Source organism: Balaenoptera acutorostrata, chromosome 6 (assembly GCF_949987535.1).
Source record: "Balaenoptera acutorostrata chromosome 6, mBalAcu1.1, whole genome shotgun sequence".
Lineage (NCBI taxonomy): Eukaryota > Metazoa > Chordata > Mammalia > Artiodactyla > Balaenopteridae > Balaenoptera > Balaenoptera acutorostrata.
The window spans coordinates 11,136,949-11,164,578 of record NC_080069.1 but is presented as its reverse complement, the minus strand read 5'-3'; the positions used below and the strand labels follow the sequence as shown (position 1 = coordinate 11,164,578).

General features: G+C 46.4%; 1 protein-coding gene across 3 annotated transcripts in view; it reads right to left on the bottom strand.

Moving 5' to 3' along the window:
- Window positions 1-27,630, bottom strand: part of SCARA5 (scavenger receptor class A member 5) — a 117,875-nt gene that overhangs the window by 78,902 nt on the left and 11,343 nt on the right. For all 3 annotated transcript variants that reach the window (XM_057549387.1, XM_057549386.1, XM_057549388.1), the window contains exon 3: window positions 13,755-13,883. In XM_057549387.1, the coding sequence (XP_057405370.1) occupies window positions 13,755-13,883 (129 nt within the window). The remainder of the gene's footprint in view (window positions 1-13,754; window positions 13,884-27,630) is intronic.

Genomic DNA, 27,630 nt, shown 5'->3' with positions numbered 1-27,630 from the left:
AAAGGGCAATCCCATGCCCTCGTGAACTCTGCCAGCCACAGAACAATGTCACCATTAATCAACTGTCGTGTCCTGTCCCTCATGCGGAGCTGGAGACATTAGCATCCAACAATGGGAATTTGGTTAAAGAAATAATGGTACACCCATAAAATGGGCTTCACATCTTAGATGGTTACGTTATCAAGCAAGGTGAGGAATAAGGGAGGCTGGGATAAGGAAAAATGGTGAGTTTGGGTTTGGGACTGTTGACTCTGAGGTGCCTGGGTGCCCTCCATGCGGAGCTCTTTAGAAGGCAGTTGCATGTAAGGAAGGAATTAGGGGCTCAGGGTCCTCAGAATGTGCAGGAGGTGCTGGAGGCTGTGAAAGTGGACACATGTTAGGGGACATGGGTCACGGCGCTGAGGCCTGCTCCTAGCGTGGAAGGAGGTGGGCATGCATGGGGGGGGGGAGAAGTCACAGAGAAACAGATGACCTCATGCACTGCTGGTGGGAACGTAAAGTGGTACTGCCGCTATGGAAAACAAGTAAGGAGACGCCTAAAAAAATTAAAAATAGAGCTACCTTGTGATCCAGCAATCCCACTTCTGGGCATATATTCAAAGGAAATGAAATCAGGATCTCGAAGAGATATCTGTTTGTTGCAGCATTATTCACAATAGCCAAGATATGGAAACAACCTGAGTGTCTGTGGATGGATGAATGGATAAAGAAAGTGTGGTATATACATACAGTGGAATATTACTCAGCCATAAAAAAGAAGGAAATCCTGCCATTTTCAACAACATGGATGAACCTGGAGGACGTTACACTAAGTGAAATAAGTCAGAGTACTGTATGATCTCACTTATAGGTGGAATCTAAAACAATTAAACTCATAACAGCAGAGAGTTAAAGAATGGTTGCCAGGGGCTAGGTGGGTAGGGGACATGGGGAGATGGTGGTCAAAGGGTACAAAGTTGCAGTTATGCACAATCTAAGGTCCAGCATGGTGACTATAGTTAACAATACTGTTACAATAGTCAAGACATGGAAGCAACCTAAATGTCCATCAAAAGAGGAATGGATAAAGAAGATGTGGTATATATATATACAATGGAATACTACTCAGCCATAAAAAGGAATGAAATATTGCGATTTACAGCAACATGGATGGACCTAGAGATTACCACACTAAGTGAAGTAAGTCAGACAGAGAAAGACAAATATCATATGATATCACTCATATGTGGAATCTAATTTTTAAAAAAATGATACAAATGAACTTATTTACAAAACAGAAACAGACTCACAGATTTCGAATACAAACTTATGGTTACCAAAGGGGAAATGTGGTGGGGAGGAGGGATAAATGAGGAGCTTGGGATGAACATACACACACTACTATATATAAGATAGATAACCAACAAGGACCTACTGTATAGCACAGGGAACTCTACTCAATATTCTGTGATAACCTATATGAGAAAAGAATCCAAAAAGGAATGAATATATGTATAACTGAATCACTTTGCTGTACACCTGAAACACAATATTGTAAATCAACTATACTCCAATAAAATTGAAATAAATTAAAAAACCAATACTGCACTGTACACTGGAGATGTGCTAAGGGAGTAGGTCTTAAGTGTTCTCACCACACAAAAAATCTTAACCATGTGAGGAGATGGATACATTAATGGCTTGATTGTGATGATCATTTCATAACATATATCAAAACATCACATTGTACACCTTAAATCTATATAATTTTTGTCAATTACACCTCGCTAAAGCTGGGCGGCGGGGAAAGCTAAAAGCAAGAAAAAAGAAAGACAGTTTAAATGGAAACTCGGAGCATTTGATTTTATTCCCAAAGGAAGTAGAAGTTATAAACAAACAAACAAAAGTTAGCCAAGCAGAGAGCTTTGAGAACAAAGGGAGGCACCAGAAAGCATGTGTCTTGCTCTGGATGACAGCTGGTACCCCTGAGGAGGGTGCACGGGAAGACAGGACTTCCTGGGGGACCAGGAGCTTGGGGGGATCTGGAGCCTTGGATGCAAGTCTGCACGGGGACACAGAGGCATGGGAAACCCTGAGCCAGACACCCTCTTCCTGGGCCTCGGTCTCATTTACAAAGCTGAGGTCAGGACTACCCCTTCCCAGCCCTGGTTTTATTAAATCACCAACAACATTAGAGGAAACAGAGAAAGAAGAATGTGTACCAATAAGCCTCACTGTACCACAGTTGTTTTCATTCCTCCAAGTTCCCTTCCACCCTTTCTCCTTGTATATGCTCATCTGCTTGCACAACCACCCTGGAGCCTACACACGCAATTGGGCAGTCTTTTCTCCCTTGACATGATTTCATAAACATTTCCCCATGTTGCTTCATAGTTATCATTTGGAATGGCTGTGTAATATTCCTTTGTGTTGACTTACCATAGTTTAGCTAAACAATCCCTTAAGGCTGGCATTTAGGTTTTTTTCCACTTTTGAGTGTTGCTGAATAACATTGCTAGGAGTTTTGAGTTTTTGTCTTCCTTTGTAATCATTGCATTGAGTCAAACGCAGTAGGATTTCTGAGCCAAAGGGTACTAACTGCTTTTATAGACCCTGAAAGGACACGATGACTTCCTCAAGGCAATCTGCTTGTTTATTCAGGCTGGAGGGCCACTAATGGTCAGGGGACAGGTGTTAACTGGTAAATCAGAGACACCTTTCCTCAACTCCTCCCAGAAACATGCGGTTTTTCCAAAACCTTGGCAGATAATATGCTGAAATGTTACACAGAGGACAACTGACCAGACCCTGTTGTCGTTGACAACAGCAAGAAGGAGAAACAAAGAGCTTTGCAGAAGGACTCCCCTCCCAGAGTGACTCAGCACAGCTAGGGCTCTGGATGATTCTCTAGCTTCTCCACCCTCGGAACCGGCACCATCGCCTCCTAGAAGTCCCTTCGGACACCTTCACTGCCCTCCCTCATGTTCACGCAGGTGCTAAGTTGGGGTAGAGGTTCCAAAGACCCCACAGAGAGATGGGGATCTTGTGAAAAGGAGGGCTGCCTCTGGGTAGCCCCACTAGATGACAACTGAGCCCAGAGTCATGCTCTCATCAGAGAGGAGTGCGGCGAGGGACCATTGGGAGAGGCCACCCATGTGCCCTGAGCTGGAGCAGAGCCTGGGCCTGCCTCTCTTCTGGGATTTCCCGAGGAGGGGAGACTGTGGAATGAGACCACCCCAGCAGGATGAGCCGGGAACATGCCAAGGGGGCACACCCCACCCCCTGCCCCAGTTCCCCGCATCCCTTGGTTTGCTCTGAAAAGGATCTTGGGGAACGTGGGGCTCCCACAAAGGAGCACAGAAAAGGACCAGAGCCCAGGGATGCCTGCAGCCATCAGGCCATGCTGGGCTGCTCAGGTGGAAGGGCAGCTGAGGCCAAAACACTCGGTTTCCCAACTCTGAGGGACTTCTTAAGGATGGATGGCATGGACCCCCTGGTATAAACCAGGCATTGTGCAAGGCATTTTACGTGTTATCTCATTGAATCCTCATAATACTGATAAGTGATCATTATTATCCCCAATTTAATGTTTTTTTTTAATGAGGGTTAAATAATTTCCCCAGATCACAATTCATAAATGATCAAGCTGATACTTGAACTCAGGTTTGCCTCATTCCAAAACTTCTGTTTCTTTGCTCTATACTGTGTTTTATAGTTGATCTTTGCATATCTGCTCTTCCAGTTGCTACGATCTTTATGGCAGGGGCCTCTCTTCATTCCTCTTTGTATATTGCTGTGTCTAACACACTGCCAGGCACGTTGTTGGCACTCAACAAGCGTTTGTTGTTTTGGATTTGATGCGAGAGGGCTCCAAGCCCCTGGGCGGGGGCAGACCAGGCAAAATGCCTAGGATCGTTGCAGAAATTCCAAGTTTATAACTTCTTCTCTCCAAAAGAGCGAAGAATGAGAGCTTGTTAGTGGCTCAGCTTCAATCCCAGGCCACACTCAGAGCCATCAGTTAGCGATGAGATCTCTATGTGCCCTGATAGCTAAGGGCACATAGAGCAGAAGATAGAACCAGAAAGCAGAAGGAAAGGTAGGTTTCACAGGTGCAAAGGCTGAGCCATGAAGAGGGAGTTGAAAGCTGCAGAAGGAAGCAAGAGCCTAACTCAAGCCCATTCCATCTTCTTTTTGCTTAAATAAGAAAGCTCTTCTCTTAGCAAGACCTGGGTGCTGTGTCCACAGTGCCTCTAAAATTTCTTCCAATCCTGGCTTCTGGGAGAGAAATCAAAGCAATTGACAAGACTCTCTTGCTATTTTCTGTATAGATATGGACGAATGAGGGCTGGATTGTGGTACGGTTGATGGGAGTTGTTTTTTTGTTTGTTTTGTTTTGTTTGGCCGTGCTGCACGGCTTGTGGGAGCTCAGTTCCCTGAGCAGGGATCGAACCCAGGCCCTCAGCAGTGAGAGCACGGAGTCCTAACCACTGGACTGCCAGGGAATTCCCCAGTTGATGGGAGTTATCCTCGATTACAATCACCTAACAACGCTGATGATATTTAACTACATGCCACGGACTACCGTAAGCAGTTTACACGGATGGATTAATGTAATCCTCACCGCAACACTTTGAACTGGAGAGTGTTATCACTTCCACTTTACAGACGGGAACACTAAGACTCAGGAAGCTTGAATAACTTGCCCAACGTCACGCAGCACGTGGCAAAGCCAAGATCTGTACCCTGGCAGTCCGACTCTAGCTCCCATGCACTTAGATGGTGAGCGGTAGATAGTACCTCCAACTGGAGTCTGGGGTGAGAGAAGTCCCAGATTCACACATTCCCACGGTCCTGGTCCAGGCTCCCACTGCCCCGCTGCGGGACCACAGGCGGGCACAGGCAACTCCCCCGAGCCTGTTTCCTCATCCAGATACTGTGAACTCTTTTCTGGAGTCCTTCGATTGTTAGAAGGATTAGATGACATCATGTATGTGAAAATTCTTTGAAAACTGTGAAGCACAACCCAGAGGTGAAAGATTAAAGGGTTAATTAGTGGTCAGTACAAGCCTGGAGGGGGAGGTCAGCAAACTTCTTCCGTCAAGGGCCAGGGAGTAACTATTTTAGGCTCTGCAGGCCATCTGGTCTCTGTTATAACAACTCGGCTCTGCCCTTGTAGCAAGAAAGCAGCCATAGACAATACACAAATGAACAGGCACGGCTGTGTGCCAATAAAACTTTATTGACAAAAACAGGCAGTGGCTGGATCTGGCACTTCGTCAAGAGGAAGGATTCTAGGGGATGTAGCTGAGATAGGTCCTCTGCCCTGTCCTATCTAATTATTGTAACAATTTGATTGAAGACCCAGAGAGCATATTGTCAAGTTTGCAGGTGACCTTCCCCCGTGCCCACTTTTCTCATTTCAGGGGTGGTTGGAAGCCTCCATCAAAGTCAGAGAGATATGAAATGTCTCCCATGCAGGGCAGTGGAATATTTTGTGGAGAAGTCAGGATGTCAAACTTCCTTCTTCCTTTTCCTCCCTCTGCCCTGGAGCTAAGGTGAGGCTGGGGGTACTTCTGGGGGAGCTCTGATGGCGTGGGAAGGCCCACACAGCCAAGGTGGGTTGCAGGAGAAAGGTGGTTTCTTAGGTGGGGTTGGTCTAGGTTTAAGGAAGAAGGCTGGTGGGGGTCTGTGAGGTGTCCCCACCTCGCCTCACAGGACGGTAGAGCGCGTGCCTGAGCTGGCGTGCCTTTGGTCGTGTCCTCCTGGGAACCGTCCACGTGGCGGCAGGCTGTGGGATAGGGATCGGGTTGGGATGCTGGCTCAGACACGACTGATGACACAAGACTGAGAGGAAAAGTTAAGTGACAGATGTCCGAGTCTGGATTCAAACTCATCCAACAGGCTGCAATACTTGGCAGAAACCTGTGTGATGACATGGAATTGGGATCACTAACAAGATCTGCATTTAGGTAAAAGCAACAACAAAATCAACCAAAAGCCAGTTGTACTGATGTGGGACAAAGGAGCCCTCGCGAGGCAATGTTTCTTTTGAGAGAAATCTGGGCTTGGGGTGGGTGGGCAGTGGACATGATTATTAATGGCTGCCTAGTAGTCCATCATTTTGATGTGGTATCATGTGTTACTATGAGTCACTGCTGGGAAGGCTCATGAAAATTTAGGCTACATCAGCCTAAATTTGATCTGGAGTGTCCAGATCAAAGTTCGTCTGGGAATTCCCTGATGGTTCAGTGGTTAGGACTCCGAGCTTCCACTGCAGGGGCCACGGGTTCGATCCCTGGGTGGGGAAATAAGATGACGCATGCCGCATGGTGCGGCCAAAACAAAAACAAAAAACGAAACAGATCAAAGTTGGTCACAGCCCAGCAAACCCCGTCCTGGCCAGGCCACACCAGCAGTCCTGTGTCTATTCTGTTTACCACTAAAACCTGGAGCTCGTTGGGAGGGGCTGGGAGGATGTCCATTATGTTGAGGTGTTCAGTTTAGGCCACACATTAAATGAGCATCTACTACGTGTAGGACATCCCGTTAGGCACTGGGAGTACAAAGATGAACAAGACACGGTGCTTTATCGTGAAGAGCTTTCTTTTGGACTAGGAGGGGAGCAGGCACAGAAACTGATGACTTCAATAGAATGTGGCAAGATCAGGGCATCTCACAGAGGCCCCCAAACCAGGTCTCCCAAGCGACTGTTGCTGAGCCTGGTATTTTCAACTCACTGAAGAATAACCATGAGGATGAGGAGACAGCCTTGTTGTGAGCTGTTCCTGCCAGAGAAACTAGAAACAGCATGTGTGGGACAGTCAGGGATGATTAGGCAGGAGTTCCCTGTCACTCGTGGCTGTTCTTCCATAAGAGCACCATACCTCTTCTGTCTGGGGAGTCGGGAGGGAGGTTCCTGCCCTGGGAGGGAGGTTGTTCAAGGCGTCCCCTGAGGCCCCTTCCAAGGCTCAGCTCCCGAGTAGCACCGCAGAGCTGGCTCGCCCGCAGTGCTGGAAACACTGTCTTTTTTCTTGGCATCCTGTTCCCTGTGCTGCCACAGTAAGTGCAGGATCCCTCAGAGTCTCCAGGCTTCCCCTGTCCATTTATTGGAACCATGTGGGCTCTGAGCACATCCCCTCCCACTGCACCGAGCATGCCTAGTTCCCTCTGTTTATACACAAAACCACTGGGTGCTCAGGCTAAATGAGCAGGTTTCTAATCCTTTGCTATTCTGACAGAATGTGCCGGGCACGAAGAGTTTTCATGCATGGATTAATTTCATCCTCACGACAACCCTAGGGGGCTAGGTACCATTGTCATCGCATGCAATAGGTGGGGAAACTGAGGATTTGAGAGGTTAAATGATTTGCCCCAAGATTACAGAAACATTCAGAGGCACAGCCTGGACTTGAACCCAGAAATTTACTCTCAAAACCCACAAGCCAAAGAGAACATAGCTACTCTCTTAGAATGTATGAAAGACACATAGAATAATAGAGCTATCATTTAGCCCACTGTATTTCAGACTTTGGTTTGTACCCCATTCGTGGATCATGAAAAAAATGTGTGTGTTGTGACCATTTTTTGTTAAATGAACAGAATAGAAAATCATCAGCATTCATCACACATTTAAGATTATTTCAGTTACGAATATATGTGTGAAATAGTTGTCATGTAAAATGTATTTCTTAATGTAGGTCATGGTCAAAAAGTTTGAGAAACACTGATCTAATCCAACCTGCTCATTTTGTAAATGAGTGTACAAAGGTTCAGCCAGCAAAGTGATTTCTCCCAAGATTACAGGGTGTTAATGGATGAAGTGGGACTATAGACCCAAGTTTTTCTGACTCTCAGTTTATGTTATCAAGCTTAACTGACTGCAAAGAAAACCAAGAAAAAGCAAAAGTCATAATACTGATAGTAGGCATAGTACTACTACTATAATAACAATAATAGCTACTACTTTTACCATGTTTAATGTGTGCCAGGTATTTCTCTAAGCGCTTTAGATATATTAACTTATTTAACTCTCATAAGAACCCAAAGAGGCAAGTACAATTACTTCTCCCATTTTCAGATGAAGAAACTCAGGTAGAAAAGTTCATGTCACTTGGTTAACATCACATAGCTGGTAACACAGAATGGGGAATTCAAACCCAAACAGGCTGGCTTCAGAGTCCGTGGTGTTAACGAGCATAAGGTACTACATGACCCTCTCTATCCTAATATTCTCCCTAAATGCTGTAATGCCAATACAGTAGATACCATGACGTGTGTGTCTTAATATAATTAATTACACACCTACTTCGTCTATTAGCCAAGGGTACCTGATGGTGAGTCCATAATTACCATGTCATTTAGGTATTTGGCTAAAACTGAAATCATCATCTTTTTTCCACAACTAAGATCCCCTCTAAGGTACCTTGTCTCTATCATTCATTCATTCATTCACATATTTAAAAAATCATGCACTTGCAGAATTGAATAGAGTAGGCAGAATTATTTTTAAAAGACAAAACTGGGCATAATACCCTTCCTTGTTCCAAAAAGGATTAAGGCAGTTTATGAGGATACATAAAATATTCTAAAATAGCAGTAGATGAGAACAAGATAAAGGAAGAACAAGTTAGAGACACTAAATGAAGGTAAGAATGAGACTAGCAGAAAAACATTTTCCTGGAGGTCAATACACTTGCTGTGGGTGGACCAGAGATGTATCCAGGTTTCCATTTTAATTGCCTACAAATTCACACATCTTACAAAGGGATGACAACTCGCTCTCAGTTTGCATTAACTACCTCCCCGAAAGTGATTTTAATGACTTTCAGATCCACAGTCTCCTTCAGGTGAAAACAAACTAATTCCTCAGGAACAGTATTTCTCCTTCTGAGACTAAGACAGAAAATACTTTCTCCACGGGTCCTCTTAGTTGACGTTATGGAACAGAACAAACAATGTCCTCAAGGGCGCCCTCACAATAAGCACAGGATGACATCGCATGTGCTGTTTCTGACAGAGTGTCCCAGAAAAGGCTGAGGGCACCACGCTCTAAATTCCAAGATGCACGATGGTATCAGTAATCTGCCATATCAAGGGATGTGGGCTCTGAGCACGCTGTTCCCTGATTGCAAAGTTGGCGACAGACCTCCTTGAAACAACGTGATCTAAAAAGGGGTGCTCAATTTAAACAACATTTGGGTCACTTGGTGTTCAGCTCTCCCAGGCTGAGGCTGCCCTAACCCCTCCAGCTCTTGAGAATCAGGCTCTCCTTTGCAGAATTTGGCACGGGGCCTTAGCTACATCACACTGTCCTAATGTGAACGTGTGTTAGGATTTTAAATCCTCCCAGAGCAGGAATTACATCTTTTATTCCGTAGCTATAGACTGAATGTTTTTGTTCCTCCCAAATTCATATGTTGAAATCCTAACCCCCAAAGGGATGGTATTAGGAGGTGGGGCCTTGGGGAGATAATTAAGTCATGAGGGTGGGGCCCTCAGGATGGGATTAGTGCCTTTATAAAAGAGACCCCTGAGAAATCCTTAGCCCTTTCTTCCATGTGAGGACACAGCAAAAAGACAGCCATCTATGAACCAGAAGTGGGCTCTCACCAGACATGGAGTCTGCCAGCACCTTGATCTCAGACTTCCCAGCCTCCAGAACTGTGAGAAATAAATACTTGTTGTTTGAGCCACCCAGTCTGTGGTAGTTTGTCATAGCAGCCTGAACAGACTAAGACACCAGGGCTTGCTCTGTTGTCCTAAACCCACTAAGCACTCATGCACAAGTTAAGTATTTATTGAGGATGTTGATGGCAATGGCTGACTGCTATTAAGAAAGGATTAAATTAAGGCATGATAGGAGCCCCTAGTTCACCAGGAGCTCTCCCTGGTCCAACTCTATAGTCTGGATTGCTGTAATGCTCCAGTTTTCCGCCAAATTAGATCCCCAGATGTTGACACGTCCCCTTTCTGCTGTTTCATGTCACAGTGGGAGTTCAAATTCTTCAATGGGGCCATGACAGGCAAGGGGAGGAAGAGGTAGTTCCTGATGACCACCCTTTGTCACCACAGTGATGTCCCACAATAGTCATGGATAAAGTTGAACCTCCTCTAACCCTTGAACTCCATCACAGAGGACATCTTCCATAAAGTGCTAGATGGAGGACCTCCTGACCACATGACCATCCAATCTCAATTCTCCTGTTCATGAACTTAAGCCTGAGAGTCTTTACTGTCCCGCAATGAACGCTGGAACAGAACAAAAACATAATAGGAAACCATCAGTCCAGGTAAAATGGGTTGAAGACATAGAAAGGCTTAGAGGAATTTGGGAAGAATGGACCAATGCTGCATTCTTGGGAGATGATGGAAGACTGTGGGCATAGAACCCAGTGATGGTGTGGGAATATCAGAGGAAAGCTCCCAAAAGGATGCTGGTCAGGAATGGAGAGTTAGGTGGTGGGTAGAAAGCCCAATTGAGTATATAGTTTGGGCAATGGCTGGATTAACCTGAGAGGGGATGCTGAGATGCTGCATAAACACAGATACAGTATTTGTCTTTTATTTTGAATACTTGGATAAAGAAAGGAATCGAGAGAAATCCCATGAGAAATTTTATGAGTAATATTTTTATGCAGTGAGACTATAATTTGGTAATATTGAAGTAAGAGCAGGCATCTGTACTTCAATCAGATGTTACCAACCACGTATTCAGACATGACACTTGGTTGCAGTGGTTAATTTTGTCATCCAATTGTCAGATGTATGAGCTTTGTGTCGACGAGGAGGTTTTGAAGTCTAAGAGTGGTTCATACAGAACTCCTCTTGTCTTAGCTAGGGCTGCTATAACAAGGCCCCACCCTCATGACCTAATTAGCTCCCTAGTGCCCCATCTCCAAATACCATAGGCCGGGTGGCTTAAACAACAGAAATTTATTTGTCACAGTTGTAGAGGCTGGGAAGTCCAAGATCAAAGTGCAGGCGGATTTGGTTGTTGGTGAGGACTCTCCTCCTGGCTTCAGATGGCCCCTTCTCCCTGTGTCCTCACATGGCAGAGATCTCTCTCTCTCTCTGTGTCTCTCTCTCTCCCCTCTTCTTATATGGCCACTAACCCCATCATAAGGGCCGCACCCTCATGACCTAATTAGCTCCCTAGGGCCCCACCTCCAAATACCATCACACTGGGGGTTAGGGCTTCATATATAAATTTTGGAGGGGACACAATTCAGACCATAGTACCTCCTATGACAGGTGACCTCAGTAGGGCACTGGAGAGCAAGTTCTGCCCCAAATGAGGAAGCAGCCACAGCAAGACACCTAAGAAAAGACCAGGCTAGCTCTGGCTTACACTGAACCATGCATCTCCCCACCATCTTGGTATTTTTGAAAAGGAGCATCCCTGGAGGTCTTCAATCAGGGTAATCTGAAGAAACGTCCTACCCAACGTCAGGAAGGGCCTCTTTGAAGAACTCCGGACTCATCCACCACATTCCTAAGTCCCCTCCCTAGGGAAGGGGCAGCTGGTTACAATAGTTTTTCATTGGCTACCCTCCTCAAACCTCTCCCAGAGGCCAACATGATTTTCCAGATAAGAAACTGGGAAGGTGACAGTGGCCAGGCCACAGAGCCAAGAGATAAAGTCTGATGCTCTGTTTCATCAGATCAGTTCCAATCCACCCCAAATTTTCATTCCACACAGGCAATCTGGTACTCATAAACTTCAGGTTCAAAGGTAATTATGATGATCAAAATCCTCCCCAGATTTCCACATGGAATAACAGGAAGCGAGGCAATGTTTCCATTAGATTAGGAAACCATGCTCCACCCTCCTTTCTGAAACTTCCAGAACATCATCATAAATCCCATTCGACCTCCAAGCCAGGAGAAAAGCCTCTCTGCATTGTGCTGGGTACCACTTCTTGTTAGAAAGTCTCCTCTATTTTGAATGGGAATTTGTCTCTTTACAAAATCCACCCATTCACTTAGTTCTACCCTCTGAGACCACACAGAATATGTCTGTCCTTTTCCCCATGGCAGCCCTTCAGACCGCGGAAGAGAACTTTCATTCCTCTGCAACCCAAGAGATGATGCCCTTCCAGGCCTTCCAGGGCTCCAGAGACCTGCCCCAGGGTCCCCACCAGCCTGGCTCTCTCCTCCAGACCCTCTTCTGTCACCTAAAAATTCTTGTTCAGCAGAGTAGTTGTAATACCATAGCCCAGTTTTCCTGCTGGGCCGAAACACTTTCCAAAAATTCTGGAAATTTGTTATGGTCGTGGCTGCCAAGCCCACAAAACCCAGATCCCAATCTCTCACTGAGCAGCCCAAGAACATGTTCAAAAAATCCTCTGGCTGGACATCATCCCTTGGACGAATCATTAGTTTCTCTCATTGTTGCTGTTGGCTGCCCCGCAACCCGGGTCAATGGTTGATGGGACAGACACCACCCCTAGTGATGCCCTTTGCCCCGAGAGTGGGAATCTGAGGGCAAAGGCAGCACTGAATATCCCATCACCGGGCCCAAGAGACTAGTCTCATTTGACAGAAAGTGACACGAGACCAGGGATTTCTAGTGAGGGGTCATCCGCAAGGACTTGGCCTCCATATTCCTAGAGTTAAGGGTTAAGTTAATTAAGAGTTAAGTCAAGGACCCCACCCTCCGCACTCCAAGTCAGATCTGTCTGGCCAGCAGCCTTCCTCTGACTACATTCCCCGTACCCCACCCCGGCCCCTCCATGCAACAGCCACGCTTGCTCTGTGTGCATCGCCTCTGGGTCACCACAGCACTTGTGTGTCAACATCAAAGGCCCCATCATAGTCCCTGTCACATCCTGCCTTGAGACAGGGCTCTACCTCTGTGTTCCCACCTCCTCCCCTAGACTGGAAGCTCCAGGAGGGGAGCCCCTGGGCCTTATTTAGCAGTGTCTCCAATCCTAGCATGGAACCCGGCACAAAGTAGGCACTCATGTAAGATGAGTGATGCTGAAATAAACTGATCCCTTGGCCTCACTTTGTCAAGCCTTATATACCTCCATCGAGATAGGTGGGGATTGAGCCTCTCTCCCTCTGGGTGGGAGTCAGGAGAGACCACCACGGTCTCTGTCCCTAGCTGCTCCACCATCTCCATCACGGTGGTCTGACCTGTGTGTGAGCTGGGCTGATCAAAGCATGGGATCTTCCATCTGATCCCTTCCTGGGTCCATGAGCTCTGCTTCTGGGCTAGAGGACATGGATCAAAGTCCAGCCTGTTCTACAGACAGAAACTGGGGAGAAGAGCCCGGCTGACCTGGGGCAAACTCATCCCACCCCCAGTAATCACAAAGGGGCAGCAGGTTTACCATGACCCTGATTAGCCTCAGCAACAAAGTGTCTCATAACTATTTTCATCACATCCCAGGACAGGGGGCCCAGCCTGCTCAGTATGAACCATAGTGCAGAGCTCTAGGGAGGCCCAGTGTAATGCACAGCGTCACACTATGAGGCAGGACAAGGCAGAAGCCACCTGGAGCAGCTAGGTCTCTACTCCTGGACTCAAGAGATTTCCCATGCTCATATAGCCCCTGCCAGCTCCTCATCCCACACAAAACAGGCAATGCTGCTCAGAGTCAGGCCTGGTTGGAAAGACCAGCCAGCTTCCTCCTTTGTGGTTTCCATGGTGAGAAAAGCAGTGTTTGGGTTCCTGACTGTGGGAAAGAAGAGCTCCGGCTCCCCAGTTTTCCCATCTGCTCTCACTTCTTGCTCACCTCCTTAAAGGCCAGGATGGGAAAGGATGCTCTTACCTGCTAAGATGAAGATGCCCACGAGAATCAGGAAGACCAGCAGGTAGAGCCCAAGGACTGCGTGCTTCAGGGCCGACAGGGAGCCCAGCTGGGTGCAGCAACCACCCGCCCGTCCTCTGTGGCACGGACCTAGACAATAAGGGTAAGAAGAAGAGGAAAAAAGACATTTGAAAATCCCCAAAGCCCTTTTTCTCTTTTGGTCTCATCTCTCCCTGATGCATGCAGATGTTCACATGGAACCTCTCACACAACTTCTGCACATCTGTAATGCAGCTGGAATGGTGGGAAGCATTTCTGAATCGTGAGAAGCTTTTCTGCTTCTATCTCTCCTCCCACCCTCTGTGCTCACGAACTAGCCAGACAGGCATGCCCACAGCTCACGAGGCCACACAAACCCGCCTCCTAGAGCCAGTCCAAGTCACAGAGAAAGCTCAAATAGGCTGGAATATGTGTCCTTTATAAAGTGCTATTGTCCCATGTGATTAGGAGAAGATGGAGAGAATTTTAGAAAGAGGTTGCAAACTCCAGCTTCTAACAGTGGCCTGGAAGGGATGTGGGCCAGGTGGGCCTGGGGAAACCAACAGTGCATGCCCAGTCCAGAAGAGGTTGCCATGCAGGAAGAAGGGCCGGGCGTCGGCAGATCCAAAAATCACTTCTCCAAACCACTTCTGGCTTCAAGACAAGTCAGAAGTGATTTGGACAAATCTCCCTTTTTTTAAGTGTTGACAACTAATTAGAGCAAAAAAAAAAGAAACCACTAGGGAGCGTAAACAAAACAAAACACATTTACATGCCGCATCCGACCACCAGTTTACAACCTCGGGTTAAGATTTACAGGAAAACATGCTACCTAACTTCATCCTGTGCAATTACACAAGGCTCATCAGGTTCTGGCCAAAATGGAACAGCAAAATATGAGTTCTAATGGAACTTACGGATTGTCTAGTTCAACCCCTTCTGTTTACAGATGAAGAACATCAAATGTTAGTGACAAACCCTGGGTGAGGACCCAGGTGCCCTGACTCTCTGTCCTCTTTCCACTGGACTTCTCCTTCGAGGCAGCCTTCAGATGGCCGGTGCACAGGCCAGCAAGCTCACCAACGTCCACCTGCTCTGTCAGCTGACAATGGAGAGGAAGGGATGCCGTCTCGCCCTGACCCCCAGCACGGCAGGTAAGAATCTATGGAGGGGGGACTTCTCTGGTGGTGCAGTGGTTAAGAATCCGCCCACCAATGCAGGGGACACGGGTTCAAGCCCTGGTCCGGGAAGATCCCCCATGCCGCAGATCAACTAAGCCCGTGCGCCACAACTACCGAGCCTGCGCTCTAGAGCCCGCGAGCCACAACTACTGAGCCCGCACGAGCCTAGAGCCCGTGCTCCACAGCAAGAGAAGCCACTGCAATGAGAAACCTGCGCGCCGCAACTAGAGAAAGCCCATGCACAGCAATGAAGACCCAACACAGCCAAAATATTAATTAATTTTTTAAAAAAAGAATCTATGGAGGGCATTTTTTTTTCAAAGTACGCATGTCCCTATCATGCTCATTCTCTGCCCCCTGCAAGGGAGAGTATTGCCAACTGGAGAACATTGCTCATGGAGGCACGGGTGGGAACCGGAAAAGGCTGACAGCAGATGTTGAAATAATTGAGAGTCAGAAAACATTTGAGGTGCTTCGGGGGCTCCTTATCACCTCTCAGGTAACACTGCCAACTGCACGGCCTTCAGGAGGTTTGGTGACCACAAGGGAAATGGCGGTGACCACGCTGGTGCCCTGGCTCTCCAGAGGTATTGTTCAGTAAGGAACATTTTCCCACGCATTTACTCCATTTTATTGAAAATGCTGTTGTTAAAATAGCTAAGTTGGACTATTACATACTATTTCCATAAAACATCGGGTACGATTTGGAACGAGTTGTCGAGAAATACAAATTCAGTTACCATTCTCATCAACACTTAAATGTTAGCAAATTTTCTAGACTTAACCTGATTTTCCACAAAGACTTGCACATCTTTCTAACTCACCCTAAATCTTCTTTTCCAGAATTTTCTATCTCTTTCCACACAGTAGGATCTATAACCTGTTTTGCTCCTAAATACACAAGCTTCTTGTAGCATTTTGTCTTTTTTTTTTTTTTCTCATGAGAGCCACTGGCTGGCGGGTTGCGGCTCTTAGAGAAAAGTTTTTTTCCCTCGAGAGTCAAAGCGGTAGGCATAGCATAGTGTATTATACAAATATTAGTATCTTTATTGCGATGGTTGTTCCAGCTCTCCTCATCCCTGCTTTTCTTGACATAATGATGAGAATGATGGCAGCCTAGCTACTGGGAGGGGTCAGAAGATACCCAGGCTGAAATGCTATTGTCCTTATGTTTATCCCCAATCCATCTTGGGCTTCTTCATTTGTTGCCTTTGTTTGACCCTCTTCTTATTTCCCTTGAAGGTTTAATTAAGTTCAACCATATGCTGTTAACTGTTCCAGTTTCACTGAAATGTTCTATTTCTTGTTCATTACAAAAAAGAAATCGTTCTCTCAAAAAGAAGTTGATATAACTTTTTGCACGTAACTTTTTTATTGAGGCACAAGACATTATATTAATACTTTGCCTGAGCTTGAGGCAGTCTGTTTAGTAAGCTGAACATTAATACAGTAAGGGATTAAGTGCAAACAACACACATTCACGGATTGACTAGTGAGGCTACTTACGATTTATAAAGTGCTAGATTAGTGCTAATTGTCATTCAGTTTGAAATTTTTCACCTTCGGGAGGAAAACAAAGCAATCAGGACCCCTTCCTCCCTTTAGGAATGAAAACATTTTCCTAAACCAATCAGTCACAAGAGCAAGGGCTACTTTTCCTTTACTCCCACTAATTAGAGTGTCATCCCTTTATTGTCAAGTCTGTACTAACTTTCAATATTTGGCAGAATGGGGGAGGAAAATCACACAGCCAAGAAGACTGCTAACTTGCATCTTGCCCTGTTGCTTGCACGTGTATTGCCAGCTCATTGTAACAGTGGGGCAAACTGCAATGATATAGTTCTATTTTTTCCCCATCAAAAAAGAGTAGTTCCCTTCTCCTCTACCTGAGGCTTCTGTCTAATAGCAAGCACCCCTGGTGACAGATCCCTTCATCAACTTACACACACAACATAGACCTTCGTCTGAGAGAGCTCAGTTCCTTTAGCAAGACTCAATTACCTTGCGCATTACACAAAATCCATTCTAGATAGAACATAACAAGGGTTTCAAATAGAGATTTTCCAGAAACATTCAGTGAAGTTCCGTTCCACAAGTGGAACTTCACTGAATGTTTCTGGCAAGATGGCTAGAGAATATGACTGTAAGGGAAAGAAGACAATTTAGGGGAAAGACAAGTTACTAAGTCTGCCCAAAACACTTTTATTGACTTTTTAATATAACATAAGCAGCAGCATGTTAGCTGAGTAGACCATTCAAATTACTTAAGCTTCGTGGAAGATTGGAAACACTCCAAAACAATGCAATCAGTAAAAACAGTATGCTCGTTTATTTTTTTTAAAAAGTAAAAGAAATGAGCTATCAAGCCATGAAAAGACATGGAGGAAGCTTAAGTGCCAATTAGTAAGTAAAAGACACCAATCTGAAAAAGCTACTTACTGTATGATTCCAGATTTATGACATTCTGGAAAAGGCAAAACTATAGGGACAGTAATAAGATCAGTGGTTGCCAGGGGTTGGGAGTGGGGAGGGATGAACAGGTGGAGCACGGAGGACTTTCAGGGCAGTAAAACTCCTCTGTATGATACTGTAATGATGGATACATGTCATTATACATTTGTCTAAGCCCATACAATGCTCAACACCAAGAGTGAACCCTAACGTAAACTATGGACTTTGCACGATAATGACATGTCAGTGTAGGTTCATCAGTTGTAACAAATGCCCTTCCCTGGTGGGGGATGTTGATTATAAGGGAAGCTGTGCACGTGTGGGGCAGGGGGTACATGGAAACTCTCTGTAATTTCCACTTAATTTTGTTGTAAACCTAAAACTGCTCTAAAAGTTAGTCTATTAAAAAAAAGTAAAGGTTTTTAAAAAAAAATATTTATTTATTTATTTGGCTGCATTGTGTCTTAGTTGAGGGATCTTTGTTGCAGCACTCAGGCTCCTCTCTAGTTGTGGCGTAGGCTCTAGAGCTCACGGGCTCAGTTGCCCCGAGGCATGTGGGATCTTAGTTCCCCAACCAGGGATCGAACCCACGTCCCCTGCAGTGGAGGGCAGATTCTTAACCACTGGACCACCAGGGAAGTCTCAGTAAAGGTTTTGACTTATGGATTGTTGGGGTAAAAACTCTAACAGACTTTTATTGAACACCCACTGTCCTACTGTGGTAGCCCTACTGTGGTAGCCAGCCTTCAAGATGGCCCCAGATGATCCCAACCCCTTGTATAGTCTCCTTCTGCATTGTACCAGGATTGGCTTGTGTGACTAGTAGAATATGGTAGAAGTGATGGTGGGTCACTTCTGAGATGAGAGAAAAGACACTGCAGCTTCCTTCTTGCTTACTCTTTCTCTCTCTTGAAATATTCATTTGGGGGGAAGCCAGCCACTATGTCATGAATACACTATGGAGAGTCTACATGGTAAGGAACAGAGGCCTTCAGCCAACAGCCACATGAGTGAGTCTGGAAGCAGGTCCTCCAGCCAAATCAAGCCTTCAGATGACTACACCCTGGCTGAGATCTTGACAGCAGTCTCATGAGAGACCCTGAGCCAGAACAACCCAGCTAAGCTGCTCCCAGATTTCTGCCAGATTGGACTATATGTATATACATATTTTCTGAGCAGAATTTTGGATCTGAAAAAATAAACAAAATCTTGGATTTCCTTGCACACCCACGGCTTCCTCAGAAACGGAGTGAGATAACAAATTTTGTTGTTTTAAGCTGCTAAGGTTTGGGGTCATTTGTTACGCAGCAGTAGATAACTAATACACTATGGTAGACATTGGGAAATACAAAGATAACAAGCTGTGTGAGGGAGAGATTTTGTCAGTGTCATTCACGTCCAACTTTCCAGTTCCTAAACCAGTGCCTGGCACACAGCAGGCACTCAGAAAATATCTGTTGAATGAGAGATGAAGATACAATCACTGCCTTTCAGATGCTCACACCCGAGGGGAAGAAGACATATAAACTGGTAACTATCACACAGGTGTGAATGAAGCAGGTGTAGAGGGGCGATATGGCACAAGCAAAGCACGGCACTGCAGAGGCAGTGAGTCCTTCTGTGTTGCAGGTCATCTCAGGGTCTGCCTTGAAGAGGCAGCAACTCAGCAGGGCTTTGAAGGACAGGCTTTTGTAGATGGGCTGAAATCTATTATCTTTCTCTCCAGCTTTATCGTCTGATTTATAGCTATTAGAAATTTGAAAACTGTGACTTGAAGAAGAAAACTTTCTTCCTCCGTGTGAGAACTGTTCTGAGGAAAGTACCAGACCAAGCTGTTAGTTATTAAACATAGTCGTTGCTTGCAGACATGGTCACACACAAAACCAGATCGAGGGGGAGAATGACACCAAAAAAACAAAACAAAAACTCTTCCAAGATCTGGGAGAATCAAGGGAAAGGGTTTTCATCTTGCAGTGGCCTCCAGAAAGGCGGGTGACATCTCAGACGATCAGGAAGCCAAGAGAAGGAGGCTCAAGAGGCTTGGACAGGATAGTGACTCCAGAAGGGCAAATAGGAACTAAAAAATAAATACAAAGTGACTTGCAGACTGGGTTCCGAAGGCCAGGCTGGGAGATGTTGTGTGGAGCCGTGCTTGCTGATGAATGGCTAGAAGCAGTCCGATGCGTGGTTTCCCCACCTCTAAACACCCATCTACATGTAGCTGCACAATTTTCCCATAGCTGAGTATCCCTGGGCTATTATTTTCTTTCTCACTCCACTTTTTTTTTTTTTAAACTTAAATTTATGTAAGAAGGAAATTTTATATCATCCTCCTAAGTGGAAAATTAGTATCTTCCTATTCCATTATTATTAATGGAATAAATAAATGGTACTTATTCCTTTAAAATAAATATCTAACTATTAAAATAACAAATTCACACCCATATGTCACCTTGAATACCACTGTCGTATATAGTCACATTCTGAGAATCATTGACTTTAGTAAAAGTAATTAAATCACAGTTCAATGCAAGTTGTGGAGAAAAAGTTGATGCTCTCCATAGAAGAATTCACTTATAGAGAAGCAAAACCAAACTTTTTAGATGTTCAAGATTAAGAATAATCTAGAAGGGGCTTCCCTGGTGGCGCAGTGGTTGGGAATCTGCCTGCCAATGCAGGGGACACGGGTTCGAGCCCTGGTCTGGGAAGATCCCACATGCCGCAGAGCAACTAGGCCCGTGAGCCACAATTACTGAGCCTGCGCATCTGGAGCCTGTGCTCCGCAACAAGAGAGACCGCGATAGTGAGAGGCCTGCGCACCGCGATGAAGAGTGGTCCCCACTTGCCACAACTAGAGAAAGCCCTCGCACAGAAACGAAGACCCAACACAGCCATAAATAAATAAAAAATAAATAAATAAATAAAAATTAAAAAAAAAAAAAAAGAATAATCTAGAAGGTAAAATGTTAAGGATTAAGTGCCATTGAAATAACCACATCAGAACCTTGCCCTCATCTCTCATACTAACCTCATTATTCACAGTTGTCGATTTCCATCTCTCCCTGCCCTGCTTGTCTAAAGGTCCTCTGAGACTCACCCATTTCCCTACCCGTCAACCAGCACACAGCAGAACTGCAATAAGGTTCTTTGCAAGAACAAAGATATGTGGGACTTGCCTGGTGGCGAAGTGGTTAAGAATGCACCTGCCAATGCAGGGGACACGGGTTCGAGCCCTAGTCTGGGAAGATCCCCCATGCCGTGGAGCAACTAAGCCCAGGCGCCACAACTACTGAGTCCATGTGCCACAACTACTGAAGCCCATGCGCCTAGAGCCCGTGCTCCGCAACAAGAGAAGCCACCACGGTGAGAAGCCGTGCACCTTAACGAAGAGCAGCCCCTGCTCGCCACAACTAGAGAAAGCCCGCGCACAGCAACAGAGACCCAACACAGCCAAAAATTAAATAAATAAATAAATAAATTTATTAAAAAAACAAAAGACATGTGTAAGTCATTTATTTTTGGTGCAAAGACTGGTTCTTACAGTTGTTGTATGCAAATAGTTGACACATTTTTGTTGGCTGAAAAACCAATTTTTGAGCAAAATTTTGGCCTGAAAAAATAAACAAAATCTTGGCTTTCCTTATTCACCCACGACTTGGAATAGCCACTTAGTGCCCACGTAGGTGAACTGTGGGAGCAAGTCACTGGGACTGAATTGGCACCTAATCCTAGCTGAGCACCATCATCACGCGTGGTGCTGATGCTGACCTCCAGAGGCCTAAGCCACAACCCTGGACATTCTTTTTTTTTTTTTTTTAATTTATTTTATTTATTTATTTATTTATTTGGCTGTGTTGGGTCTTAATTTCTGTGCGAGGGCTTTCTCTAGTTGTGGCAAGCGGGGGCCACTCTTCATCGCGGTGCGCGGGCCTCTCACTGTCGCGGCCTCTCTTGTTGGGGAGCATAGGCTCCAGATGCGCAGGCTCAGCAGTTGTGGCTCACGGGCCTAGTTGCTCCGCGGCATGTGGGATCTTCCCAGACCAGGGCTCGAACCCATGTCCCCTGCATTGGCAGGCAGATTCTCAACCACTGCACCACCAGGGAAGCCCCCTGGACATTCTTGTTCTGATTCAATGATGAAATCATGCATCTATGGCATCGAGGTACCCAGTTCTGGAGTAAGGCTTTTGTCATATCAAAACAATATGAAGGGCTTCCCTGGTGGCGCAGTGGTTGAGAATCTGCCTGCTAATGCAGGGGACACAGGTTCGAGTCCTGGTCTGGGAAGATCCCACATGCCGCGGAGCAACTGGGCCCGTGAGCCACACCTACTGAGCCTGCGCGTCTGGAGCCTGTGCTCCGCAACAAGAGAGGCCGCGATAGTGAGAGGCCCGCGCACCGCGATGAAGAGTGGCCCCCGCTTGCCACAACTAGAGAAAGCCCTCGCACAGAAACGAAGACCCAACACAGCCATAAATAAATAAATAAACAAATAATTTAAAAAAAAAAGAGAAAACCACTAATCTGTTTAAAAAACAACAACAATATGGAGACACATTTTTGGAAAATCAATTAAAGTTTTCTATTATCAGAGCTTCGTTTAATTTTTTTTAAACTTTGATTTCTCTTTAATAGGACACACACAAAAGGAGGTTGCCTCAAACTATTGTATTATTCCCAGAGGTTAAAATTGTGACGGGTTCCTTTTAATCATGGGAACAAGAGTACCCCCTAAAGAGCTTTTGCTAAAATACTGCTTACTGAGGGTGGTGAAGAGCTTGGGAGCAAGGGTTAAAGAACAGAAAAGGAAAGTTTATCTGAAAACCACTTGGTCCCAGACAGCTGAGCTGAGGCTGAGTCGTGAGATGGTCCCCCAGTGTCAGTGGGAGCATCAGAACCTCCGGGTCTTTGTTTCCCTGTACGATGTTAGGCAGGTGAGGGTCCCTGACACTCTCACAGGGGGACAAGCATGGTTTTGGGGCTCTGTGCAGACAGAGTCAAAGCCTGCCTCTGTCACATATTGGCTGGGAGACATGAGAAAGCATTCTGAGTTAGCCCTTGCATCAATTTAGCCTTTCTTTGCAAAACTGATTTTTCAATTTCTTAACCATAATTTTAAGGCATTTGGGGAGTTATCTGTTTGAATTTATTTTCCTTCCATTTGAAAAAATACTCACAAATTGCATCATCTGATAAAAGTGGGTATTTACTTCTTTCCAAAGAACCTGGTTCTAAACAACCTTAAAAATAAATAAATTTAAAAAAATAAAAATAAAAATAAAACAGGGTGAAATGATTCAATTGTCACCTAATTGAGTTTTACCAACAACAAACACTCAGCCATTTTTTTGTCTTTGTTGTTGTTCTCTATGGTCCCATAGCTCATACACAGCAGGTGGAGATAAGGTTTTACGGCTGGGAGGGACCTTGGCGCTCATCCCATCCAAGGATCCTGTTCAACCCTCCCAAGGTTGACTTCATCATCCTCACTCCGGTTACTCATCACTCACATTGTTCATCGTAATAGGCAGCCCCAAATAACCTCTGTCTTTGAAGCTGCCACCACTTTCTGGCTTTCATGGAGACCTCTGTTTACTTTTCCTCAATAAAGGGCAGAGGAGGGTGTCAGGCAGGGACATTGCAGAGCAGTTTCATCTGACCTGAGTCTAGGAGGGTCCCAAACCACCAGCCGGGGTGGGGTGAGCACCAATCACCTCTGCCCTGTTGGACCACACACCTGAGTCTTCAAGGCAGACCACTGAGGGCGCCAGGCAAAGGAGACTACAGTCCTCTGCATGATCCGACGGGATCCCATTTCTAAGAAAAGGAGAGGGAGGGATGGTGGAGCTCTTTCAATCTAGATGTTATGACGACCTAGGACAGTTTCTCCAAGTACTTCTAGAGATATTTTGTAACTTCCCTGCAATACTTGTTATTTTTTCCATCCCTATCTATTTCTCAAGTTACTCTGCATAAAAATTCTTTGAGAACAATCAGGGGCTTGTGTGCTTATTTATCAGCAGTGGGAAGGGACTCTGGCTGCTGTGCATATAATTTTGCAGCTGGGGCCGAGGGATGAAGAGAGAAAGCCAGATGGGAGGGGATAGAGGGCAGTCAAGGTGAGCTGGCTGGTCACTGCAACCCAGGAGGAGGGGAGAGGCCAGGGAGTCCCAGGAAGAAGAAGCAGGTCCTGGGGCTGGGGGAAGATGCCCATACTCTTACCCAACATGGGCAGCGCATGGATTGGAAGAAATGCTGTCGCAATGCAGAGAGACTCAAAACAACAGTGGGCTCAGGGTTCGGCCTAAATAGGGGCCAAAGACCCTCCTCCAATAGAGTGGCTCTGGCTCCCTCTCAGAAAGATTCCCAGTTCCTCTCCTGGCGCCTTGTCAGAGGAAATAAATCATCTGATGATGTGTTAGCAATGTGGAGGCCAGGGCCCAGCTATTTCCATGTTTAAATCATTACTCTTTCCAGGCTGCTAGAGCAACCTCCCGCCCATGCCCTGGTCCACCTTGGTTTGATGAATTGGTTTATCCTCGGGGCAGGAATGGATAGGTTTAATACCCTCCTCCCCACCCCCGTCTCACTCCCCCAAATCCCACCGCCAATTGAGTTGGAAGGGCCACCTGGCTGTTTGGTTTTGAAGACAGGAAGGCTAAAGTCTCAGCCCATGCCACCTGTACGGGAGGGAGCTGGGACTGTCCCTGAAGCCTCCAGGCTCAGAAGCCTCCAGCTCTGGCCTTTGCACGGGAAGCAGTGCAGGCTGGGCCACAGGTGGGAGTTCAGCAGATCTGAGCAAAGACGATGGTCCTCAGACCCACTGAACCTCTGTCACCTGCTAAGGCCTAGAACCAACAGCTGTCAGGTATAGAGCTTCACTGGGAAATCATGGACAATAATGGGATAGTTCATAATGAGAACGGAATTGCACCCATCAATCAATGAATAAAAATACACATTTGTCGAGGGTCAGCTCCCAGAGAACAGGGTCTGTGATTCATCTCTGGATCCCACACGTCCTGGCATATAGCAGATACTCAGTTAACATCAGTTGGCTGTTTGTAGAGAAGTGAGACTGATAAACTGAACACAGATTTACTGGGCCTTCCAAGCCACTGTTTAGGCTTTTGTACTAACCATGTATTCTAGTTTCTGTATTTGATGCTTTGACATCTTGGAGCCTTGGGACAGGAAACATCCTCCTCTCCACCACTCAATTCACCTTTGTATCCAGGCATTGTGCTGCTTCCTTTGGTGATGGAGTTTTGCCCCTCCAAGAGAGGTTCATCAACTCCTAGAACCTAGGACCTAAACTAGATACAAAGAACTTTGGGGCTTTGAAAACTTACCTAGAAATAGTAGCTGGAACAACCATTTTTATATTCCTGGTCACAAACAGAACACTTTACCAGGAGGGCCTTTCTCAGAGGGCAGGGAAAGGACACACTCAACAAGCTAAGGGTCCTGGGGTTGCCCTGGGCGTCCCGAGGTAGGCAGGCTTTTCTTACTTCCACCCACCGGCAAGACAGTGCCCTTTTCACCTTCAGTCTGTCAGCATCCAGGGACCACCCCCACCCCCAATCCCCATAAACCTACATGTGAAAGGCAGCTCCCCCTGGACACACTGGAAATGCTTAGAATACTTAAGATGTCATATTACATTTTAATAGATGCCCTTAGGTCAGGGTTGGGAGATCATCATAGCTCCAGAGGGAAGAAAGGAATTCCTGCATAATATACTGAGGTCAGAATGGGACCAGAGAAGCAAGATGCCCAGATAGAACTTTCCGGGCAAAGGGACAAGATCAAGCTCACTGTTACCAGTGCACAAACTATGAGATCATTTGCAAACAGAGAAACTGTTAAGAGTGAATAGTGCTCTAGAATCAACACGCAGGGAGAGCCGAGCGCCATAAACCAAACGGTTCCTGCAAGCTTCAGACAGGACACTTGTCCCAGTCTCCCCCGCCCTCTTGATCCTTTTCAATCTGCCCCTCCCAACCTGATCGCTGCCATCTGCCGCCTTCGGGTCTCTGGTACGTTCTATCTTCCCAGTCCCTCCTCCATTAATTGGAGAAACTCATCCACACGGAGCGTCAGGAGAGGAGGCCAGTAGCCAGCCCCTCCCTGCAGCCCCTTCTCTTAACAGGACTTCCTAAACACATGGCTTCTTCTGCCCTCTATGAACATCTTGGGTTATCTTGACTTGAACTCAATCTCAAGCCAGATAGCAGGAAGTAGGAAGGTACCAGGGAACAGGTGGGCTTCAGGACACTGTGCGGAAGGCTGGAACCATCACGGGCCCCCATCGGCTCTGTGGCTGGACCTTAGGTTAACCAGCAACTGCGTCTGCAGGGCAGGGTCCCGGCCAGCCCTACCCTACTGGCCTCCCTCTTCATGGCCGTGTTTATATCTTCCGAAACCTACTGCTGAACTCTGCATATGCAGTTTAGACTCCAGCCCAGAAGCCCCAGGAGATGGTGGGGGGAAGGGGGAGGATGCTGGCGAGAGAGGGGCATTTCTCTGACCTAATGTCTGTAGAGGATGGTGTCCCAGGCTTCCCTCTGAAGCCATTTAAGACCCTGTCCTTGTGCTCTTGTCCAAACCTATTTGGGTTTATATCTATTTCCTCTTAGAATAATTCATTCCATCTCTCTCCTGCAACAGAGCCATTTATTCCCACCGCCCTGTCCTAGCTTTGTCATTGCCCAGGACGTCTCCACCTCTGAAACCTGAAACTCCAAGAATCCACTCTCAGCTCCTCACCACCGGCAGCCTAGCTCTTGAAAGTCCAGGGTCTCCGAGTCCTGGAACCGCAGTGAACAGGGTGAGCTACGCTGAGGGGTGGGGTTTAGGGACCAGGCAGATGTGGATTTGAATCCAGGCTCTGCCTCTGACTACATGGGTGACCTTGGGCAATTTGCTTCACCTAAGATGTTACCTTCTCATCGACAAACTGGGAATAATAATATGTCCTGAGATGCTTTTTTTAATTTACCTTAATTATTTCTTTTTATTGGAGTATAATTGCTTTACAGTGTTGTGTTAGTTTCTGTTGTACCACGAAGTGAATCAGCTATACGTATTCATATATTCCTTCCCCCTTGGACCTCCCTCCCATCCCTGCCCCTCACCATCCCACCCATCTAGGTCATCACAGAGCACCAAGCTGAGCTCCCTGTGCTTTGGAGACAATGTATTGAAGCCCTGAGCACAGCCTGGTGTTCCATCAAGGGCAACCATTGTATCACGATCGCTTGTATGTATCACATCGTATCATCACTGCTACAAGACCCCTGCCCCCTTCCCACCGCCTCCCTTGGCCTCCCCTGATCTCCCTGCCTCCATAAGAGCCAAAATGATCTCCAGAGCTCCTGGCACTCCAGGACAAGGCCCCCCTCCCCTGGCCCACACACCACCGTTGGGAAGGGGGTGCTGGTGCCCTAGGGCTCTGTGTGCTCCTGGCAAGACCCCTATCACCAACACTCAGTCTTGCCAGCAGTTCTGCCCTGAGACCAGCACCCCAACCTCACTGAGTCCTCGATCCTGACTTCTATCAGCCCCACAGAAGCCCCAGGGCTCCCCATCACCCACCATAATCTCCAGACAGCCTTGTTTCTTCTCCTTTGACATCTCCCTCCCCATCTGCTGAAACCTTCCCACTGTGGCCCAAGATGTCCCAGCCAGTCATCCAAAAAACCCTGATTTCCCCAACCTCTGCTCGAACATTTCCTTTTCTTTCTTCTTCTGACTGAACCCTGCTTCCCTTGTCTTCTCAAGTATGGATTTCTCTCTCCCACATTCATGCAACTGACCTAAGGGTGCGGTAGGTGGTTTTCTTTGATCCTCATTACTTCCAGAACCTTCTCTCTCTTCTCCCTAAAAATCCCAGGTCTCACATCACACGACTGTACACTTCTCCTTGTTGCTAAGGGACACCTGCTCCCCTCCCCATCTCTGCGCTCACTGTGGCTCTCTCTCAATCTCCAGTTCTGACTCTTCCTTATCTTCCCTCTCCTAACGGCACGTCCTCCCTGATGCATTCGAAATGTGGGCAAAAATGAGACGGGCTCGGAATGCAAAATACACACCGGATTTTGAAGGCTCAGCCCGAGTAAAAATGTATAAATATCTCCATCACTTTTACAGTGATTACATATCGAACTGATACTATTTTGAATATACTGGATTAAATCAAATATATTCCTGTATTTAAATTCAGT